Consider the following 18,774-nt stretch of genomic DNA (forward strand, 5'->3'; position numbering starts at 1 on the left):
GATTCATTATGAATATAAAGTTTCATCCTCATGGTAGTTGTAGTCCTTATTTAGCAACTTGTTAGCAATTTACACTACCATTCAGAAGTTTGCGTCGGCAAGATTCTCTAAAAGAAGTCTCTTAGAATGTGCATTGTTCCAGATAAAAGTTTTTGGACTAGATCCCAATTTACATACTTCTACATACTAATTTAATTTATGCGCTTCAATTCAATAAACGGCCTCGGACTGCTTCTTGCACACTGAAAGCATGCAGTTTTTCATGGAGATGGAAAAGTACAGAAAACTACTGTCCAAAAGTCCAAAAAAAGAGATTTTTTTTTTTTTTTTAAATATTTCTGAAAGTATGTCAGTAACATTTTTATTTACGGACCAATTATCAATTAACAAGCAGCAAATTATGAGTTTATTAAGACAAAAGCCATAGTAAATAGTTAGTTAATAGTGAGAACTGGTTCTTAAAGTGTCTTATGTTTACCAAGTCTAATAAGCAACTAGTAAATAGTAAATATGTCTTCCTTAATCTAAAATGTTACCATACAGTGTATTAGACAGCCATAAACTAGGCTATATAGTTTATATGCCATAGACTACATAGACTACTGAAACTATAATATTAGGCTATACACATAGGCATTTCCTCAGTTGGCAGCCCTAATCATCTAGCAGGACAGTAGTGGTTTTGTGTGTGCCCCACGATGACTGTCCCATCTGCACTGCGGGGATCACATACTGTAGCTGTTGGCCTTGTCATTGCACACCTGATGTGCTCTGTCAAAAGAGAGCAATCTAAGAGGTGTTTTAGACTGAGACTGACATCTTCACATCTGTCGTGTGAGTATTTGTGTAATATAGAGGTAGGCACTGTTTAGTGTGTGTGTGTCAGGAAGTGACACTGATTCACCTTCAGCGTCCTTTAATCATCACATGCCTCAACTTGAGTCAGCGAGGCAGAACACGCAAATATGCACTCTAGCTGACAAACCACTAGCTGTCTCATTCTTAGCTGACTGCTCACTTCAACGGAGGCCACTTTCTGCCAGAACGGCGTTTTCCTGTAACCTTGTGGAAGTGACTGAAACACACAGTGCAGGTTAGCTCTGGAGCAAACAGGATTGCAGCAGCATCTGAAGGCTTGGAACAGAATATTAGACGACTTTTAGCATTAGTGGACCCGTGGCTAGTGCGGGCGTATGTGAGGGAACAACAGGACATGGTGTGAAATGAAGAACTGTAGGTACTACACACTTCCCTCTCTGTGTTTGGCCTTGATATAACAATGGTATTGACCCAGTGTGACCCAGATTTCCACACTAATCCATCATGAACTGATAAAGCAACCCTAGTGCTACAACACTCTCAAAGTATCCCAACAATTCTTCCATCTTTCTCACATTAACATTAATTAAATTCATGCATTAAATCAACATTTGCATCTGTTTAGGTGATTGTAGCCACAAAGAGGAAGTAGCTTTTCATGAAAGATTACAAAGGCAAGATCTGTTTTCTGTGGAATAACATCTGGATTCATGCTCAGTATGACCTGGACTGTATATTCGGACAGGCTTTAATTCCATGTTGACTTTAAAATCCCACCGCACAGAGATGTTTATGATTTCAGTTTGTAGGGGGAATACTTAAGGACTACAACCACTGTCCAATTCATTAAGCATGTAAACTCACATCCCCAAGGTAGTTGTAGTCCTTATTTAGCAACTTGTTAGCAATTGACACTACCATTCAAAAGTTTGGCTCAGCAGATTTTTAAAAGAAGTCTCTTAGAATGTGCATTCATCTGGATACTTCTACACTGTAAAAAATAAAAAACACAGTTTGTTGAGTCAGCTTAAAATAATTTGTTACCCTGCTGCCTTAAAATTTGAAGTTCAGTTAACTAAAATAAGTTTAGTCAACTTGAAATGTCAAGCTGTACTAAGTAACAACTTAGATATTTGTGTTTGCTAAACTTAACAGATGGGTAAGTAACCCAGCTGCCTTAAAATCTGAAGTTGATTCAACTCAAATATCTAAGTTGTCACTTGGTTAATTTAACATTTAAATTAAATTTAACATTAAATTTAACATTTAAAGTTGAATAAACTTTTTTTTGAGTTGACTGAACTTAAAATTTTAAGGCAGCTAGGTTACAAATTATTTTAAGTTGACTCAACAAATTGTTTTTTACAGTGCACCACATACTAAATTAATTTATGCACCTTATTTTAATGTCCTCAAGACTGACTGCTTCTTGCACACTGAAAGCAGGCAGTTTTTCCCTGACAGGGGAAAGTGCAGAAACTACTGTTCAAAAGTTTGTGGTCAGCAAGAGTTTTTTATGCTTTGAACCAAAAAAGTTTCTTCTGTTTACCAAGGCCGCTGTTTTTTATTTAATAAAAAACAGCAATATTTTGAAATATTATTACAAGTTTAAGTAAATGTTTTCCATTTTAAAATAATATTTTAAAATGTAATTTATTTCTGTGATGAAAGCTGAATTTTCAGCATCATTACTACAGTTTTCAGTGTCACATGATCCTGTCGGGATAAGAAATAGAAAGAAGAACTGTCAGGTCGCCAGTCTGCGACAAAGAAAGCAGATCGCACAGATATTTACCACCTATTACAGGGCTTGACAATATGGACTGCCCTATGGTCCGTGCAACTCATACATTCACTACACTGCATTCTGTCACACCTCTGGACTGTGTGTGTTTTTCTCCCCATGTGCTCTCCGTGACCTAGTTTTCCCTCATGGTTTATTGTGCCATTTGATTCAGGTGTGTCATGTTAATTGTCCTCATTTCCCCATATATTTAAGTCTCAGTCTGAGCTGTCTGTATTTGTCGGGTCTAAAAACATCAAGTTTGTGTGTCTTTCTGTTACTTGTGGGTTTATTTTCCCTTGTGTTTGGATTGTGTTTGATCCATGTCTCTGCATTGTCTCTCCAGCACAGTTTGTAACAGAAGACCCGACTGATAAAAAAAAAGTTTATCTGCGTGTTTTTCCTCTGTTTTATTTCTGTGTTTTTGTTTTTCCCCTATGAATCCCTTCCCCGCCAAATTCACCACCCTAGCTCGTAAAGACCTTTCTATTTTGGAGTATGAGGTTGAGTTCAGCCAGCTCACCGCTTTAATGGTGTTTGACGACGCTGCGCTACACTCACTGTTCTGGATCAGGGCAAATTACCATTGCCCCAATGACCTACCAGACACCACTGGACTGAGCTGGAGGGAGGTGATCATTCAGTGTCTGAGGAGCGTCCGGGCCCAATCCAGACCACAGCCCGAACCACAGCCCAGCCTACTGATGATGGAGAACCCGGGCCTGCTGTGCCAGATGAACCATCGCCAAATGGAGTGACAGAGCTGAGGATCGCCATGGAGCCAGAGCTTCAAGTGATGTCAGACTAGGTGCAAGAGCCGGCTACAGTGCCTGCCACGAGGGAGAAGACCGTGGACAGTGAGAGCGTAGAGAGAAGTTCCACCCACTGCACCATGGCTGAGGGTGAATCTGGGACTGTGGGACTTTGAATGAGAGTTTGAGATGGATATATATGCCGACCTGCCTCCTCTCCTCCCGCCTTCGTCTGAATTCCCATTCAGTCCTGTTTCAGCCATGGAGGCCACTTGTGAACTTCTTGTCTGCCCTAAAGTGCCTGCCAGCCCTGTCAGGCTCCTGGTGTGCTCCTGGTGCTGGGAGTCACAATTTGGTGTGTGTGTCCACCATGGCTCCTAGCTCCTTCCTCTCCGCTGTGTCCCAGCAGTCCACCGGCTCCGTCGGGCTCCCTCATCCCACCGGCTCTGCCTTGGTCTGTCGTAAACCATCCATCACCTTAGGACTCCACTCCTCAGGCTGTGCCTCATCCATCCGTGCCTCTGGCTCTGTCAGGCTCCTCTTTCCCTTTGGCTCCACCTTGGTCCTCTGTTGCTTCGGCTCCACCGCGGCCTTCTGGATCTCTGCCTACGTTGCCTGAGCCATCTGTTCCACCTTGGCCCTCCAGATCCTCCTCGTCTCCTTGGCTCATCGGCTCTTTGTCTCCGCCTTGGGCTCCTCCTCCACCTGCTCTCCCGCTGTCAGTCAGCCCCCTGGAGTCGTCAGCCCTTCCTCCACCATACGGCTCCACCGTGGGTGCCACCTGGCGCTGCCTACTCCAAGTCCCTCCTGTCTCCTCCCTTTGTCATCTCCCTCATGGTTTATGTCTTTTGATGCAGGTGTGTCTTGTTAACTGCCCTCATTTCCCCATTTATTTAAGTCTCAGTCTGTGCTGTCTGTCTTTTTGTCGGGTCTCAAAAATGTGTCTTGCTGTTCCTTGTGTGGATTTTCCCACAAGGAACAGATGTTTTTAGATCTTATTAAAGACTTTTCCTTGATCCATGTCTCCGTGTCATCCCTCCGACACAGTTTGTGACAGAAGGCCCGACCAACAGAAAAACTTTTTTGTACGCTGGATTTTTCAACAGGGTACACTGTAAACCCGGATTTTGTATCTAATTAAACCATTTAATTACAATTGAACACAATATTTAAGTTTTACTGCATTGCTTATAAAATATAAGTAGATTCTACTAATTTGTAGACATATTTGAACCTGTGAATAAACTTAAGTTAAATTAACTCGTATTATGAAATTTATCTCCTGACCACGCCTCCTCCACCGGTGCTGCGAGTAACAGCGCCATTTTGTCACTGTGATTGTGTATGAATTTAAGCTGTGGATGAATGTGGAAATTTAGATTTAGATAGTTCTATTGGCATTGTTTTCCGCCATTTATCTTTTATCACGTCCCTCGAGAAACTCTTTGTGATCGGCAAAAGTTGTTGTTCGTCTAAACGACGGGACATTTCTCATCCGTTGATAGCTAGTGTTCTCACTCGCCTGCGCTTGAACCCCTGACTGGCGAGTTCGACTAACATTTTTTGCCTTTTTCTTTCAATGATTTCTTTTTCACTCGAGGAGCTGTTGTTTGTGAGGAGTGTAAATTTAGTTTTACTCATACAGTAGCCGCGATTCCAGCCGAGGAGCGACAAAGGTGGAGCTAATATGGTGAGTGCAGTACGTTAATGTACCACGTTTAATTTAGACATGGCTATTGTTTGAAAGCGTAAGTTTTCGTTAATTAGCGGTATAAATACAAAGGCGGATGAATATACTTCTGTTCTATCTAGGTTCAGAGTCCTCTTAACGACTATCTTGTTTTGGAAGAAAGAAGAAATGGAAGAGATGCTTTGAAAGTGTAAGTATGATCCTAATAACTGATAAGAGAGCACTGCTATTTACACATTTTCCTCCTGGTTTCACAGACAAGGCTTAAGGCCAGTCTCAGAATAAAATAACATGTTTAATAACATGACAAGGAGTCTTTACTGAAAATACCTTGTAATGACATATTTTAAAATATGTCAGTGCCATTTTTCTTTTCTCAAGATGCACACCAGTAAAGTTTTTAAGGCGTTTTTATAAAAGCTATTTAAGTATCTTAATTTAACTAAGGCCTAGTCCTGGCTTAAGCTAAGCCCTGTCTGTGAAGCCCTGTCTGTGAAACCCTGTCTCTTTGTTCAAACATGGAAATTATTCAAGAACAAAACAATTTCCTTGTTCACATTTATGCCACCTTCACACCAAAGTTCAAGATCAACTGTATGTCGTGGGTTAACTGAGACCTGTTCTGAGGATGATCACTTTGACTAGCACAGTGTGTGTCAGAAGATTATTCATAATGATGATGGTGTGAGTCTGTCCTGCACTCATTCCTGTTGTTTACAAGCTTTCCTGAATAACACCGATCTTCCTGACCATATGCCAGTAGTGTTTGTATGTGGATTTTACTATAAATATTCTGTAGATGTACAATTAAACGTAAACCCTAAAGTCTAATTACCATCTGTAAACTGGAAATTTTCTGAGAGCTGTACCACCTAACCACTGTATCTGACTGCTCCAGATTAATTTAGACATTGATAGTGTTGCCATAGAAAAGCGCAATTCCCAGTCTATTGACATGAACAGCTCACAAGCTGAACATCACAATGTTGTCCTCTCAGAATTAAAGTAATTATGACATGGTGTGAAGGCAGTATGACTTTGAGTATTTAACAACAGCATTGTCTAACTGACTTGATAATGTATTTGTCGTTCTGTTTCTTCCTCTGTTAGGAGGCAGCTGACAAGACAGACTTCAGTAAGGATCCTCAGCGTTGATCAAGAAAGTTCACAGCTCACCTCATCTAGAGTGGGAATCATCTTGGAAGAAAGCTTGGTAATGGATGAACTGACCAATCTCAGGCCTTCTATGTCCATTGTTTTCAGACTGATTTCCCTGCCTACACCTGGACTATCCTAAGTGTATGAAAAGCATTTTATATTTTTTGTCGGGAAAAGGTGAGCTGACACCTAAAATTCAGTATTGCCAATAGTGTGAGCTCAGAGTGTGGAAAAAACATATCGTTTTGATGCTGTTTGTTGCGATTCTGAGGAAAACTTGTTTGTGTGCTTAACGATAAGTTAATTTGTTGAACTAGTATCTTTTTGAACTTTTTTTTTTCTCCCATGTTTTATGGGGAAATGTTTTCAGGATATGAAAAAATGGTTTTGTTGTGTTTTCAATTGAATATTTGTAATTGAATTGATTTAAAATAAAAGGGAAAATTGCATTAATGTTCCTTTATTTGTTTGCTTTTTTCTTAATTTTCTAGGTTAACAAATTGGAAAAATAAAACATTTGATATAGATTTAACCTGGAAATTAGTATATTTGACTTAAATATAATAGTTATAATAATTGCAAATGAAATGATGTTACAAAACATTTTAAGTTAAATGAAATGACCTTTGTAATTCATATTACAAAACATTTTAAGTTAAATAAACTTTACATTACTTAAATTTTTTAGGGCAACCAGTTTCCTCCAATTTTTTAAGTAAATTCAACTTATCCGGGTTTAGAGTGTACTAAGTCCTTCTCTTTAGCAGCGTATACACATTTATCAGCGTACACACATTTTCCATGGCTTAGATAAATTAGTAGAACAATGTCTTCAGTGGTACATTAACCATGCAATCAGTGCTGCTGTTTACATATGAGTATTGCTGCAATGGCCGCACATCTGGGTAACTGACCAAAACGTGACATCGGGCAAACCCTCTACACTGTAAAAAAAAAACAAAAAAAAAAAAAAACACAATTTGTTGAGTCATCTTAAAATAATTTGTTACCCTGCTGCCTTAAAATTTTAAGTCCAGTCAACTAAAATAAGTTCAGTCAACTTGAAATGTTAAGTTGTACTAAGTAACAACTTAGATATTTGTGTTTGCTAAACTTAACAGATGGGTAAGTAACCCAGCTGCCTTAAAATTTGAAGTTGATTCAACTCAAATATCTAAGTTGTCACTTAGTATAATTTAACATTTCAAGTTGAATAAACTTTTTTTGAGTTGACTGACCTTAAAATTTTAAGGCAGCCAGGTTACAAATTATTTTAAGTTGACTCAACAAATTGTTTTTTACAGTGTAGAGCTGGTCAGTTTGTATTCCTGATATTAGCATTTCAGCATGAAATTAGCATTTTAGCATGGGTTCCCACAAGAGTTTAAAATGGGTTTTTAGAATGATAAACAGTTCTGAATTTATGAGTCTGTAGTTGACATTACTTGAAGAGACTTTCACATTTCTTGTATACACTGTAAAAAAACAATTTGTTGAGTCAACTTAAAATAATTTGTAGCCTGGCTGCCTTAAAATTTTAAGTTCACTCAATTAAAAAAAAAGTTTATTCAACTTGAAATGTTAAATTATACTAAGTGACAACTTAGATATTTGAGTTCAATCAACTTCAAATTTTAAGGCAGCTGGGTTACTTACCCATCTGTTAAGTTTAGCAAACACAAATATCTAAGTTGTTACTTAGTACAACTCAACATTTCAAGTTGACTAAACTAATTTTAGTTGGCTGAACTTAAAATTTTAAGGCAGCAGGGTAACAAATTATTTTAAGCTGACTCAAAAAATTGGGTTTTTATTTTTTACAGTGTATTGTCTAGAACTACGACACACCAAACAAAACACAGTTCAAAGTTATATGCTAAAACACCTCGGCATGTCACTTCAATGAAACTAATCTGATACAGGCAGTATGATGACTGAAGAATCCCGCAGCTGCTGGGAGTGAGGAGGATACAGGAGTAGGGTGAAGCTGGGTTGTGATGAGTGATGTTTTACAGGTGCAGCCAGAGAGGGATTCTCTGAGCTGCAGTCGCTCAGCTGCATGCTGTGGGGCGGCTATATTTAGATCAAGACTGTCGCACAACCACAACACTGGCCACACGCTATTCACATGCTACCCGCACACACACACAGACACTGCGAGTGAGAGAGACATTGAGTCTGGAAGGCAAACCGCATATCCATCAAAGCGGTCTGACAGACAGACACCACTCCTCTTTGACAATTACAGCATTTTTAGTCTCTCAGGACTCGGGTCAGAATTGTCAGCCACAATTAACTCGAGCATAATGTGCAGCAGTGGAACAATGTCAATGACTTTAGCCAGTTTCTTTTTTTAACCAATGTTTTTTTTTTTTTTTAATCATCCGCGAAGCAAAAATTCAAAGATCAAATTGCTCTGAAAAGTAATAGCACTTACAGTAATCAACAAGCAACATTATTTGCTACATCATGAATGCCTTTTACACAATTGAACTTTAGAGCAATAGTAAACCATAACAGGCACTAAATACTAATAATCACATTTTTTTCCCTAATCGGAAGTATAATTTTGGTGCAAAAGCACATTTATTTTTAAAAAACGACTTATTATGGAATTAATATACCTCTTCTGTTTATTTGCTGTTTGGTTACAGAGCCCTGACGCTCCTATCTTCTTGTCATTGTGTAAGTATGCGGCTACGAGTTGGCTTGGGCCTAGGATTGCCAGGTGTGCAAAACAAAATCAGTCCAATTGTTATTAAAGAACCTATTATGCAAAATCCACTTTTACATGGTGTTTGGACATAAAGTGCTGGCAGTGTGTGAACATAACCACCCTACAATGATAAAAATCCACCCGCTCCTTTTTTTAATCCCTATTAAGCCAAATCAGTCTCATTAGACTGGTTTTGATTCTCTGTGCAGTGTGATGTCACATTGTTTAGGCCCCGCCCACGGCCGCTGACTGACAGTCCTGCATTGTCATTGTTTACAACCTCAGCAAGTTGTGCTGTGTACAGTCTCTTCCATTTTCTCCATGCTCTAACAGCTGTAATGTCAACAATGTATCATAAGCAAACCCAGTGCTCTGTGTTTGGATGTAAGACTACGTAAGAGTCTTCATTTTCTCCCAACATCTGAGCCACTGATGACGCAGTGGATTACTTCTTTTTTTTCAGGGTAATGTGCCTCAAATTCTATCTAAATACATTTATGTTTGCACAAATCATTTCACTCCAGACTGCTTTGTGAATGCCCTGTAGTTATACTGCTTAGCTAATGTTTTAGCCTTATTTGTGTACAGTTTCAAAGTATTTTAATTGAACAGTACTGTGCTGGTGAGATTAGTTTGCTCCGTGCTGTTTGTTTGACAATATTACATCTTGTCAAAAGTTTTCCAGTTTTCCCCTCGTATTCTGGGCGGTTGGGGGGAGATCGCTTAAACCTGCGGTAAAACTGAGGACTTGGCAACACATCCATGTGCTATGTATATGTGTGGTGTGTGTGTTTGTTTCAAAGGCTGTGTTTAGACTGCAAGCAAATTGGATTTTTTCTCAAGTGGTTTTTTTCAGGCAAGTGATCAAATTCGACGTGTGTCCAGATAACCAACTTAACTGCAAAGTATGTTTGGTTACAATGCACATGCACCCACATTTTTGATAAGCCTTTCAAAACAGATGCAGGAAAAATGTACATGCATCATCTTGGTAATGTCCAAACAGGCGCCTGTTGAGTCACGGTGCAGAACTCCTCTGTTGTACAAGAAAAACTCAGTGATGGAGGAGACATTTTGACGTTATTGTTGTGTGATGCATTTAAGACTGGATCAAAATCCGATTTTAGCATCCAGAGAATCCAGACTGAGATGCATCTGTAAAAATTCAATTGGAATCACATTTCAAACCACCTCAATATGTGGTTTGAATCAGATTTAAAAAAAAAAACAAAAAAAAAAGAAGAAGATTTCATTTTTTTTTGGGGGGGGTTCTTTTTTGCTGTTCAGACTTTCAAAAACCCACCTGGATAATATCTGGATATGCAAAAATTGTTTTTTTGCTGACAGTTTGAGCAAGGCAGATAGGTTCTCTTCTATCCTCTTTTAGTCTCAACCCCATGCCTTTTTACCTGCAGGTACCATGCTTATAATTATCATGAGTGTCATGATTTATGATAAATTATCATGATCTTTGTTTCATTTACCCCACCTGTCCTCATTTCTTTCCCTGTTTATTGTCTGTCCAGTGTGCTTTGTCCTTTGTTAGATCATTTGTATCCCTGCCCATGTCCCTAGCTCCCAGTCAGTCAAGTAAGGTTAATCTGTTGTGTTTGCTAGTTAGGGGTTCAAGCACTGAAACCCTATTGCAATTAGAATGGTCACAGCTCAGCAATCTCCATGTAAAACTTATCGTGCAGACCAAACTGTAAGTCATAGAGACTTGAAACTTGGAGGGATGGTAGTACTCACACCGCCTACAACATGACCAAGGCTGGCCCCAATCAGCCTGACGAGGGTGCTACAGCAATTGAAAGTATGAAATCTCTCATAATTCCTAAACCATCAGTCGCAGGTTCAAGTGTCTTATGTCACTGGAATCCTTGGCTAACATCGGACAAAACGCATGTCGTGAGCCTAGCAAAATTTTGGGGTATTTCGGATTTTTTGAAAAATCCACTTTTGCGAACAAGTCCTAGGTTTTTCGCCCAACTGGAACCAAACCAGTGCAGAGAGATTCTCTGAAGAGTGAATATCATAATTATCAAATGTATTATCAAAAAAAGTTGGAGTTTCAAATCAATGTCTCAAAGGGGGCACCAAAACGGGTGAGAGACACTTTTGGTAAAATGCCTATAACTCCTGAATGAAATGAGATATCTTTGCCAAACTCAGAGCACTAATGTTAGAGCTCCATTAAAAAATCGCTGAGCTTGGCCACTTCGTGGTGCTATAAGAGGGAAAAACATAAAAATGGCTACAATTGCACAACCATTTGTCCTATCAACATGAAAATCACTGTGTCTTGGTTAGGAGTGCCACAAGTGTCTACAAGGACATCTGTGTATCCCAAAAAACATGGCCACCACTGGCTGACGAAGTTTGAGCACCTGTTAGACAAGGTTAATGGAGGCTGATTGGAACGAAACTTGGTGGGCCTGTTTGACTCATGGCCCCTAAGCTCTGAGAGAAATCTGAAAGAAATGGGCCACTGGGGGGCAATATGGCATTTTTCAAGGATGTAAACGATTGTACGTTGTGCAGTTTTTCACACATATGCACAATATTCCTATCATATGACAGAACTCCTCATTCCAGACAACTTTGCCTTCAGAACCACTGCTGTCAATCAAATAGTTTGTTAAATGATTAACAAGATGTAATCCTACTTTTGCAAACTAGTTTGGAAAAACACACTGCAGTACAATTCTCTGGACTCTCTAAACCAATAATTAAATTAAAAAAAAAAAAAAGGTTTAAATTTACCATTTGTGAAGCTATAACGTGGTTGTTTAGAAAAGGGACTTGTCCAAATATACCCAAATTCCTATAAAACTCAAGGAAACAAGGAAAACTCAAAACTTCATGAAACCTGCTGACATTATCGGACAACAGCTGGCGCTATAAGAGTCATAAACAATAAAACAATAAACATCATATTTATGTGGTAAATTACCTGGATTTGCCAAAAATGCTTTTTTAATCATTGATTTAGGTGGGTACAGCCTTGCTAAATAATATGTAATGTCTTTTTCCGTATATGCTTAAATGCCTTAAGCACTTGAACCCGGGTAGTCACTGCTTGCAGCTATATTTTTATATAGGTTAATTTATGTTTTGCCCTATCACAGTCTGGCCATCTGTTTTAGCCCTGTCTTTGTATTGATTTTTTTTAATTTGTTAGTAAAAATCTTTTGGATTTCTCCTGAATGCTCTGTTTTTGGCTTCTGCCTGCAAAATGTGAAATTAAAAAATTTATTTTCTTTCATTTATAGATACTTTCTTAAAATAGTTTTATTTTTTTTTTAAATAAACTTTTAAGTTCGGAAATACACTACAGTGCACATCAGGGGCTGTTCACACAGAATGCGTCTTTGCATCTAATATCGTGAGACACAGCACTCAGGAATGGCTTTTTTAAAAAAAGCGAGGCCTAGATACTTTTGCTTTTGAACAGAAATAACAGAAAGTTGCCAAACAGCAATATAGATAGAGATTATCAGGCTGTTTTTTTAAGGAAACAGGTTGTGATAATCGCTTGGGAAAAAAAAGTGTTATATCTGAACACAACTGCTAAAACACTAACACAACTGAAAACGCATGTCTCATGACCATTCATGCAGGTCCGGCTATGAGCACGATGTTACTGTTTACATGATACGTCAAAGATACGCAAAGCAAATGTAGGCAGCTACACTATTGTTTTTAAATCCATTGAAATCTCCATTTTGGTCTGTTTACACTGAAACGCAACCTCTGAGTTTTCAAACTAAAACGGGCTCTGCAGTGTTTTTGAAAGTCACTGGAGTAGCGTAAACAACAGGCAAAATCGTAGGAAAAGTTATGTGTTTTAAAATTAAAATGCACCAGTGCTTTCTCCACCATGCTGTTGTCAAATAAAACCATTGCCACACCAACCTGGTACTGTAAACAAAAGCTTGCAATGCTTGCCCCACCTTCAGGGTCTTCTGATTGGTCCACTGTTTTGGAACTGACATTTATGAGCGGTGCTTATCAAAAGTTGAATCTTAACATGACATCCTAAAAAACGTGTGAGACGCTACAAAAGACGTGAGGCGCAATGGTCATACACGTCCGTCTAGCATGTGTTTACATAGAAAAAACAATGGAAAAGTAGCACATTGGTATGGAGAAATACGTTATGTGTGAACGGCCCCTAAGTTTACTTCTTTTTTATGTAGGATTTTGTGTGCGTGAGTGTGTTTTAACCACACATAAACACATTCCGTTGAGATGAATGTCTGGCTTTGGAGCTTCTAGATTATTGAAGGGTGTAGTTACAGTATATAGTGTTTTGGTTACAAAACCTGCAATAACCATTCAGGGAGCCAACACCACTTGATATTGAAAAAGAAAGAAAGAAAGAAAGAAAGAAAGAAAGGATATGGTGTTATTTCCAGTGTAATTCTGTGAAGCTAAATGGAAGTGGATCCGAGCACAGAAGCTTCCAGTAACACAAAAGAGAGGCTCTGTATTCCCATAAGTGCATGTGTTAGGTTCACAGAGACACAACACATCAATAGTCTGGCACAGCATCATGAGAGACACATGTCTCATGTCATAAGTGTGTGAGGCCTATGAGAGTGTGCACATGTAGATACAGTGAAATGACAGAACAGCAGAAATACTCAGTTGACTTCGCAATACTCACTTGTTTAATGTGAGATCCAAAATGAATCGTGATCCAAAGGCCTGAAGTTGAAATGAAGCCTGAGCGAGATGGATCTCCTATTGAAGGAAGAAAAAAAGTGAAGATTTAGTGTCTGACCAGATGCTAAAACGACTGACCGTTACTGTTTACAGAACAAGCCCCTCGAGCTATCATCGGAAATGTGCCTATTTTTACTGTCCATTCAAAACAAGGTGAAGCAATTACAAAGCAACGTCTGTGTAATGTTAACAAAATTATGGAAATTTGCAGCTGCAATAATCACAGACACATTATCTCATTATCATGATAAGGCCAAGGACTGGGGAAAACATGGCTTGCCCAGTCCTGTGTATGTAATACTGTCTGTTTTTATCTCAAATGGTACATAATGTAAAGTTGTTTTGAACATTTCTTTTGGTTTGCTTCTGTTAAGTTAATGAATAATATAAAAAATGAATTATCTTTCATTTGCATTTGAAAAACAACCCAAAATAAGAACCTAAAATATAAGTAAAAGTTTGAAAATGATAAAAATCCATATATATATATATATATATATATATATATATATGGGTTGCTGATGTGACATGGAATTTTCAGTGTCCCACAAGATAAAAATGAATATAATTAATATTGTTGTTATTTAAAATGCAGTAACTCGTTAAGCATTTCTTTGTCCTTCATTGACCTGTTGTTATAAAAGCTGCAGTGTTATTTGATTTTTTATTTTTATTTTTGAGCCAAATCACAAAATTGTCCAATGGTGTGACTGATTCAAGCATGGTTCATTAAATTACAACTTTTATACATTAAAAATAAAAGCATAAAAATGTTAATAAATACCTCTGTCAAAATTGTACAAGTGTCTGTTTTAGTAAATTGCAATCATATTTTTTCATATATACATTTCTGAAAGCATAGGTACTTGATACATTTTGTTTCTGAAAACCCTGTGCTCTGGTGTGTCACCATATCTTGATTTCAGCCAATTCCAAAGAAATCTTTAATTAGTTAAAGGACCCCATTTATGATCATGTTATTGAAGCCCCCTTTTAAGCCATGACATGTGCACATGCAATTTTTGTCTCTCAGAATTGTTCAAATATTTAACTTTTTTGGAACCACTACAAAAGAGTTGCATTTTGTTGTCTTTTGGTGTGACATCCCTAAATTATATATATTTTAATTAAAAATGGTATGTTAAACTACATAATCATGGAAAATTATGCAAATGTGTCTTGCTAACTGCTAATCAAGGTCATTAATTGAAACAAAAGGCTGAAACTTCCTTTGGTGTACGAAAAAATGTGATGTCACACCAGAGGACAAGGTCTCTTTAAGAAGCATTTTAAATAATTAAATAAGATTTGTTTAACTGCTTTTTTGTTCTTTTTTGATCAATGTCAGTGCTCTTAAAAGCAATAGTTACATTAATTAAACTATTTTCTGATGTTTTTGCAGAAAACTTGCACTGTTTAAAAGTGTCATGAAAATAAGTATAAAATGTGATACTTTGGGGCTAGAATAGTTTCAGTAACAAACTGATTGACTAAGAGACTGAATTTTGTTGATGAAAATTATTTTGTGTTGTTTAAAAAACATGTTGATATTATTCGTATCAAAATGACACTATCTTTCTTCTTTGACATATTCAAAATTAAATAGAAATACTTTAATAATTACCGTTTCTGTCCTTTAGTGTGACATAATGTCCTATGGTGTGACACATAAAAGAACCACAGCTTTTTACCTCAAAAAAAAAAACAAAACAAAACAACAACAACAACAACAACAACAACAACAACAACAAAAAAAAAAGTATTGTAATAGGGGAGATATAAATATTACTCATCTTAAAATGCTATTGTTTTCAGCAGTTTTGAACAGAAGACAGAAAGGTTTGTCTTGTTGTCAAAGTTTGTCTTGAAATTGTCCAACAAGTCACGGGGAACAAATTATGTTAATTATAATTTCACAATAAATAAATAACACTATATGAAAATGAGTGTCTAACAGTGAAGATAAATATCTCTCATGCTATTTAATTTAAAATATTTAATTTTTGCTATGTCAAACCATAGGACAAATTTATGGTACAGTTTAATAAAAATGTAAAAAAAAAAAAAAAAAAAAAAAAAAAAACAACAATGAAAGAATTGGTAAATATTAAAATATAAGTTTACTATCAAATAATTGTTTTTTTTTATTTAATACTCCTTTTCTATTTTAAAATATAATAGTATTTCTATAGTATGGTATTTATCACTTTATTATTGTATTATTTTATTTAAAAAAAAACTACATTAATAAAACGCAATATTATCAATAATGTTTTTTTTTTATAGTAATGGGTCACACTATGTAAATTGTGTTTTTGTTTTTTAAAAGAATAGTTCACCCAAAAATTAGAATTTTTATAAAATCACTAATCCACTAGAAATTCACACAAATCCAGTTTCTAATGAACACATGCATCATTACAACGTTTTAACTTTAAACCATTGCCTCATCCCATTCACTGCAGAGCAAATAATGTAATGCTAAATTTCTCCAAATCTGTTCCAATGAATAAGCAAACTCATCTACATCTTGGATGCCCTGAGGGTGACTACATTGTCAGCAAATTTGAATGTCTGGGTGAACATTTCAATTAAAACTGTTTCACGTCCTGCCTCAGCAGTGCCATATTTAGATTGAATTTCTATAGATATAACCTGAGGTGTTATGTTCTGTAACAGATGCTGAGTTGAATCTGCTCTTACCTGTCCTTGTGGGTCAGGAATCTTAGCGCGTGTGTTCAGATCATGATAGGTGCTCTCAGAAGCTTCGTTCAGGTAGTATATGAGGCGAGACGGGTATGTGAGTGTGCGCTCTGACTCCTGCGGCCTGCTGGCATTGTGTGTCTGTCCGGCTGCAGTATCATCCTTCTGTAGCAGCAGTGACACTGCCTCCCCAGGGATCTCAGCCTCCAACACTGACAACACACATGCACACACATTCGTTTGATGAACACTCCTGACACTAACGCCATCTAAACTAGGCCAATCTGACACTGAACCACAAAGAAACCTCAAATTAAACTTTGGTGTCAGGTGTACTGTGTGCGGACTACAGTACGTGCGTCACAAGCTACAAACAATCGGGATAAGCATGAGCTATTTAAACTATGATTAATATCATTAAAATGAGAACAATGCCATAAAGCTCTGCTACTCTTGTTATGTACTCCATCATTGCAATATGCCATTATTTATTATAAAAATATATATATATATATATATATATATATATATTTTTTTTTTTTTTTTAGGTTTATTTAGGTAATAGTGAATATGTGTCCCTAATCTAAAGTCTTACAAGACTTATTTGTTGGTGCATTATTAATTAATAATATATTATATGTATTTTTATATACTATTAAAATGTTGTCATATATATAGTTTTATATAATATATATTTATATAAATATATATATATATTCATTTATATTATATAATATTTCATATATATATATATATATAACAATTCCATCTGAGAAATAAAGAAATAAATACCAGACTCAAACTAATTAATTTAGTTCAATTGAATATAATTATATATAATTATATGTATGTGTATTTATTCATTTTACATTTTTCATTAATTTAACTCATTATTAATTATATAAATTATATACACTGACCAAAATTATAAACGCAACACTTTTGTTTTTGCCCCCATTTTTCTCAAATATTGTTCACAAATCTGTCTAAATCTGTGTTAGTGAGCACTTCTCCTTTGCCGAGATAATCCATCCACCTCACAGGTGTGGCATATCAAGATGCTGATTAGACAGCATGATTATTGCACAGGTGTGCCTTAGGCTGGCCACAATAAAAGGCCACTCTAAAATGTGCAGTTTTATCACACAGCACAATGCCACACGTGTTGCAAGTTTTGAGGGAGCGTGCAATTGGCATGCTGACTGCAGGAATGTCCACCAGAGCTGTTGCCCGTGAACTGAACGTTTATTTCTCTACCATAAGCCGTCTCCAAAGGCGTTTCAGAGAATTTGGCAGTACATCCAACCAGCCTCATAACCGTGGACCACATGTAACCACACCAGCCCAGGACCTCCACATCCAGCATCTTCACCTCCAAGATCGTCTGAGACCAGCCACCCGGACAGCTGCTGCAACAATCGGTCTGCGTAACCAAAGAATTTGTGCACAAACTGTCCGAAACCATCTCAGGGAAGCTCATCTGCATGCTCGTCGTCCTCATTGGGGTCCCGAACTGACTGCAGTTCGTCGTCGTAACCAATCTGAGTGGGCAAATGCTCACATTCGATGGCATCTGGCACTCTGGAGAGGTGTTCTCTTCATGGATGAATCCTGGTTTTCACTGTATAGGGCAGACGGCAGATGGCGTGTATGGCGATGTGTGAGCGAGCGGTTTGCTGATGTCACCGATGTTGATCGAGTGGCCCATGGTGGCAGTGGGGTTATGGTATGGGCAGGTGTATGTTATGGACAACGAACACAGGTGCATTTTATTGATGGCATTCTGAATGCACAGAGATACAGTGACGAGATTCTGAGGCTCACTGTTGTGCCATTCATCCATGACCATCACCTCATGTTGCAGCATGATAATGCACAGCTCCATGCTGCAAGGATCTAAAATTCCTGGAAGCTGAAAACATCCCAGTTCTTGCATGGCCTGCATACTCACCGGACATGTCTCCCATTGAGCATGTTTGGGATGCTCTGGATCTGTGTATATGACAGCGTGTTCCAGTTTCTGGAAACGAGAGTGGACCATAAAAGAGGAGTGGACCAACATTCCACAGGCTAAAATCAACAACCTGATCAACTTTATGTGAAGGAGATGTGTTGCACTGCGTGAGGCAAATGGTGGTCACACCAGATACTGACTGGTTTTCGAATCCCCCGGACCCCCCCAATACAGTAAAACTGCACATTTTAGCATGGCCTTTTATTGTGGCCAGCCTAAGGCACACCTGTGCAATAATATTCATAATGCTATTCATTTTAATTTTTGTAATTTTTTCATTTCATTCATGCATATATATATATATATATATATATATATATATATATATATATATATATATTACATTTAAGAATCTTTTGAGAAGTGTTTGAGCTTTCTGTGCTTTTCTTGAGCAGAGTTTGAGACATTTGA

At 37.4% G+C, this 18,774-nt stretch overlaps 1 protein-coding gene and 1 long non-coding RNA gene across 4 annotated transcripts in view; one reads left to right on the top strand and one right to left on the bottom strand.

Annotated features, from left to right (window-relative positions):
• LOC127170905 (disintegrin and metalloproteinase domain-containing protein 23) overlaps nucleotides 1–18,774 on the bottom strand; it is a 60,655-nt gene that overhangs the window by 40,840 nt on the left and 1,041 nt on the right. For all 3 annotated transcript variants that reach the window (XR_007828422.1, XR_007828423.1, XM_051119230.1), the window contains exons 2-3: nucleotides 16,350–16,561; nucleotides 13,588–13,664 (exon numbers count right to left, since the gene is read on the bottom strand). Coding sequence is in view for 1 of the 3 variants with exons in the window: in XM_051119230.1 (XP_050975187.1) it covers nucleotides 13,588–13,664; nucleotides 16,350–16,561 (289 nt within the window). In the remaining 2 variants the exon portion in view is untranslated. The remainder of the gene's footprint in view (nucleotides 1–13,587; nucleotides 13,665–16,349; nucleotides 16,562–18,774) is intronic.
• LOC127170907 (uncharacterized) lies at nucleotides 4,480–6,655 on the top strand. The gene is made up of 3 exons (XR_007828424.1): nucleotides 4,480–5,044; nucleotides 5,167–5,234; nucleotides 6,155–6,655. It is a non-coding gene; the product is annotated as an uncharacterized LOC127170907 (long non-coding RNA).

Source organism: Labeo rohita, chromosome 9 (genome assembly GCF_022985175.1).
Source record: "Labeo rohita strain BAU-BD-2019 chromosome 9, IGBB_LRoh.1.0, whole genome shotgun sequence".
In the NCBI taxonomy this organism is placed as follows: Eukaryota; Metazoa; Chordata; class Actinopteri; order Cypriniformes; family Cyprinidae; genus Labeo; species Labeo rohita.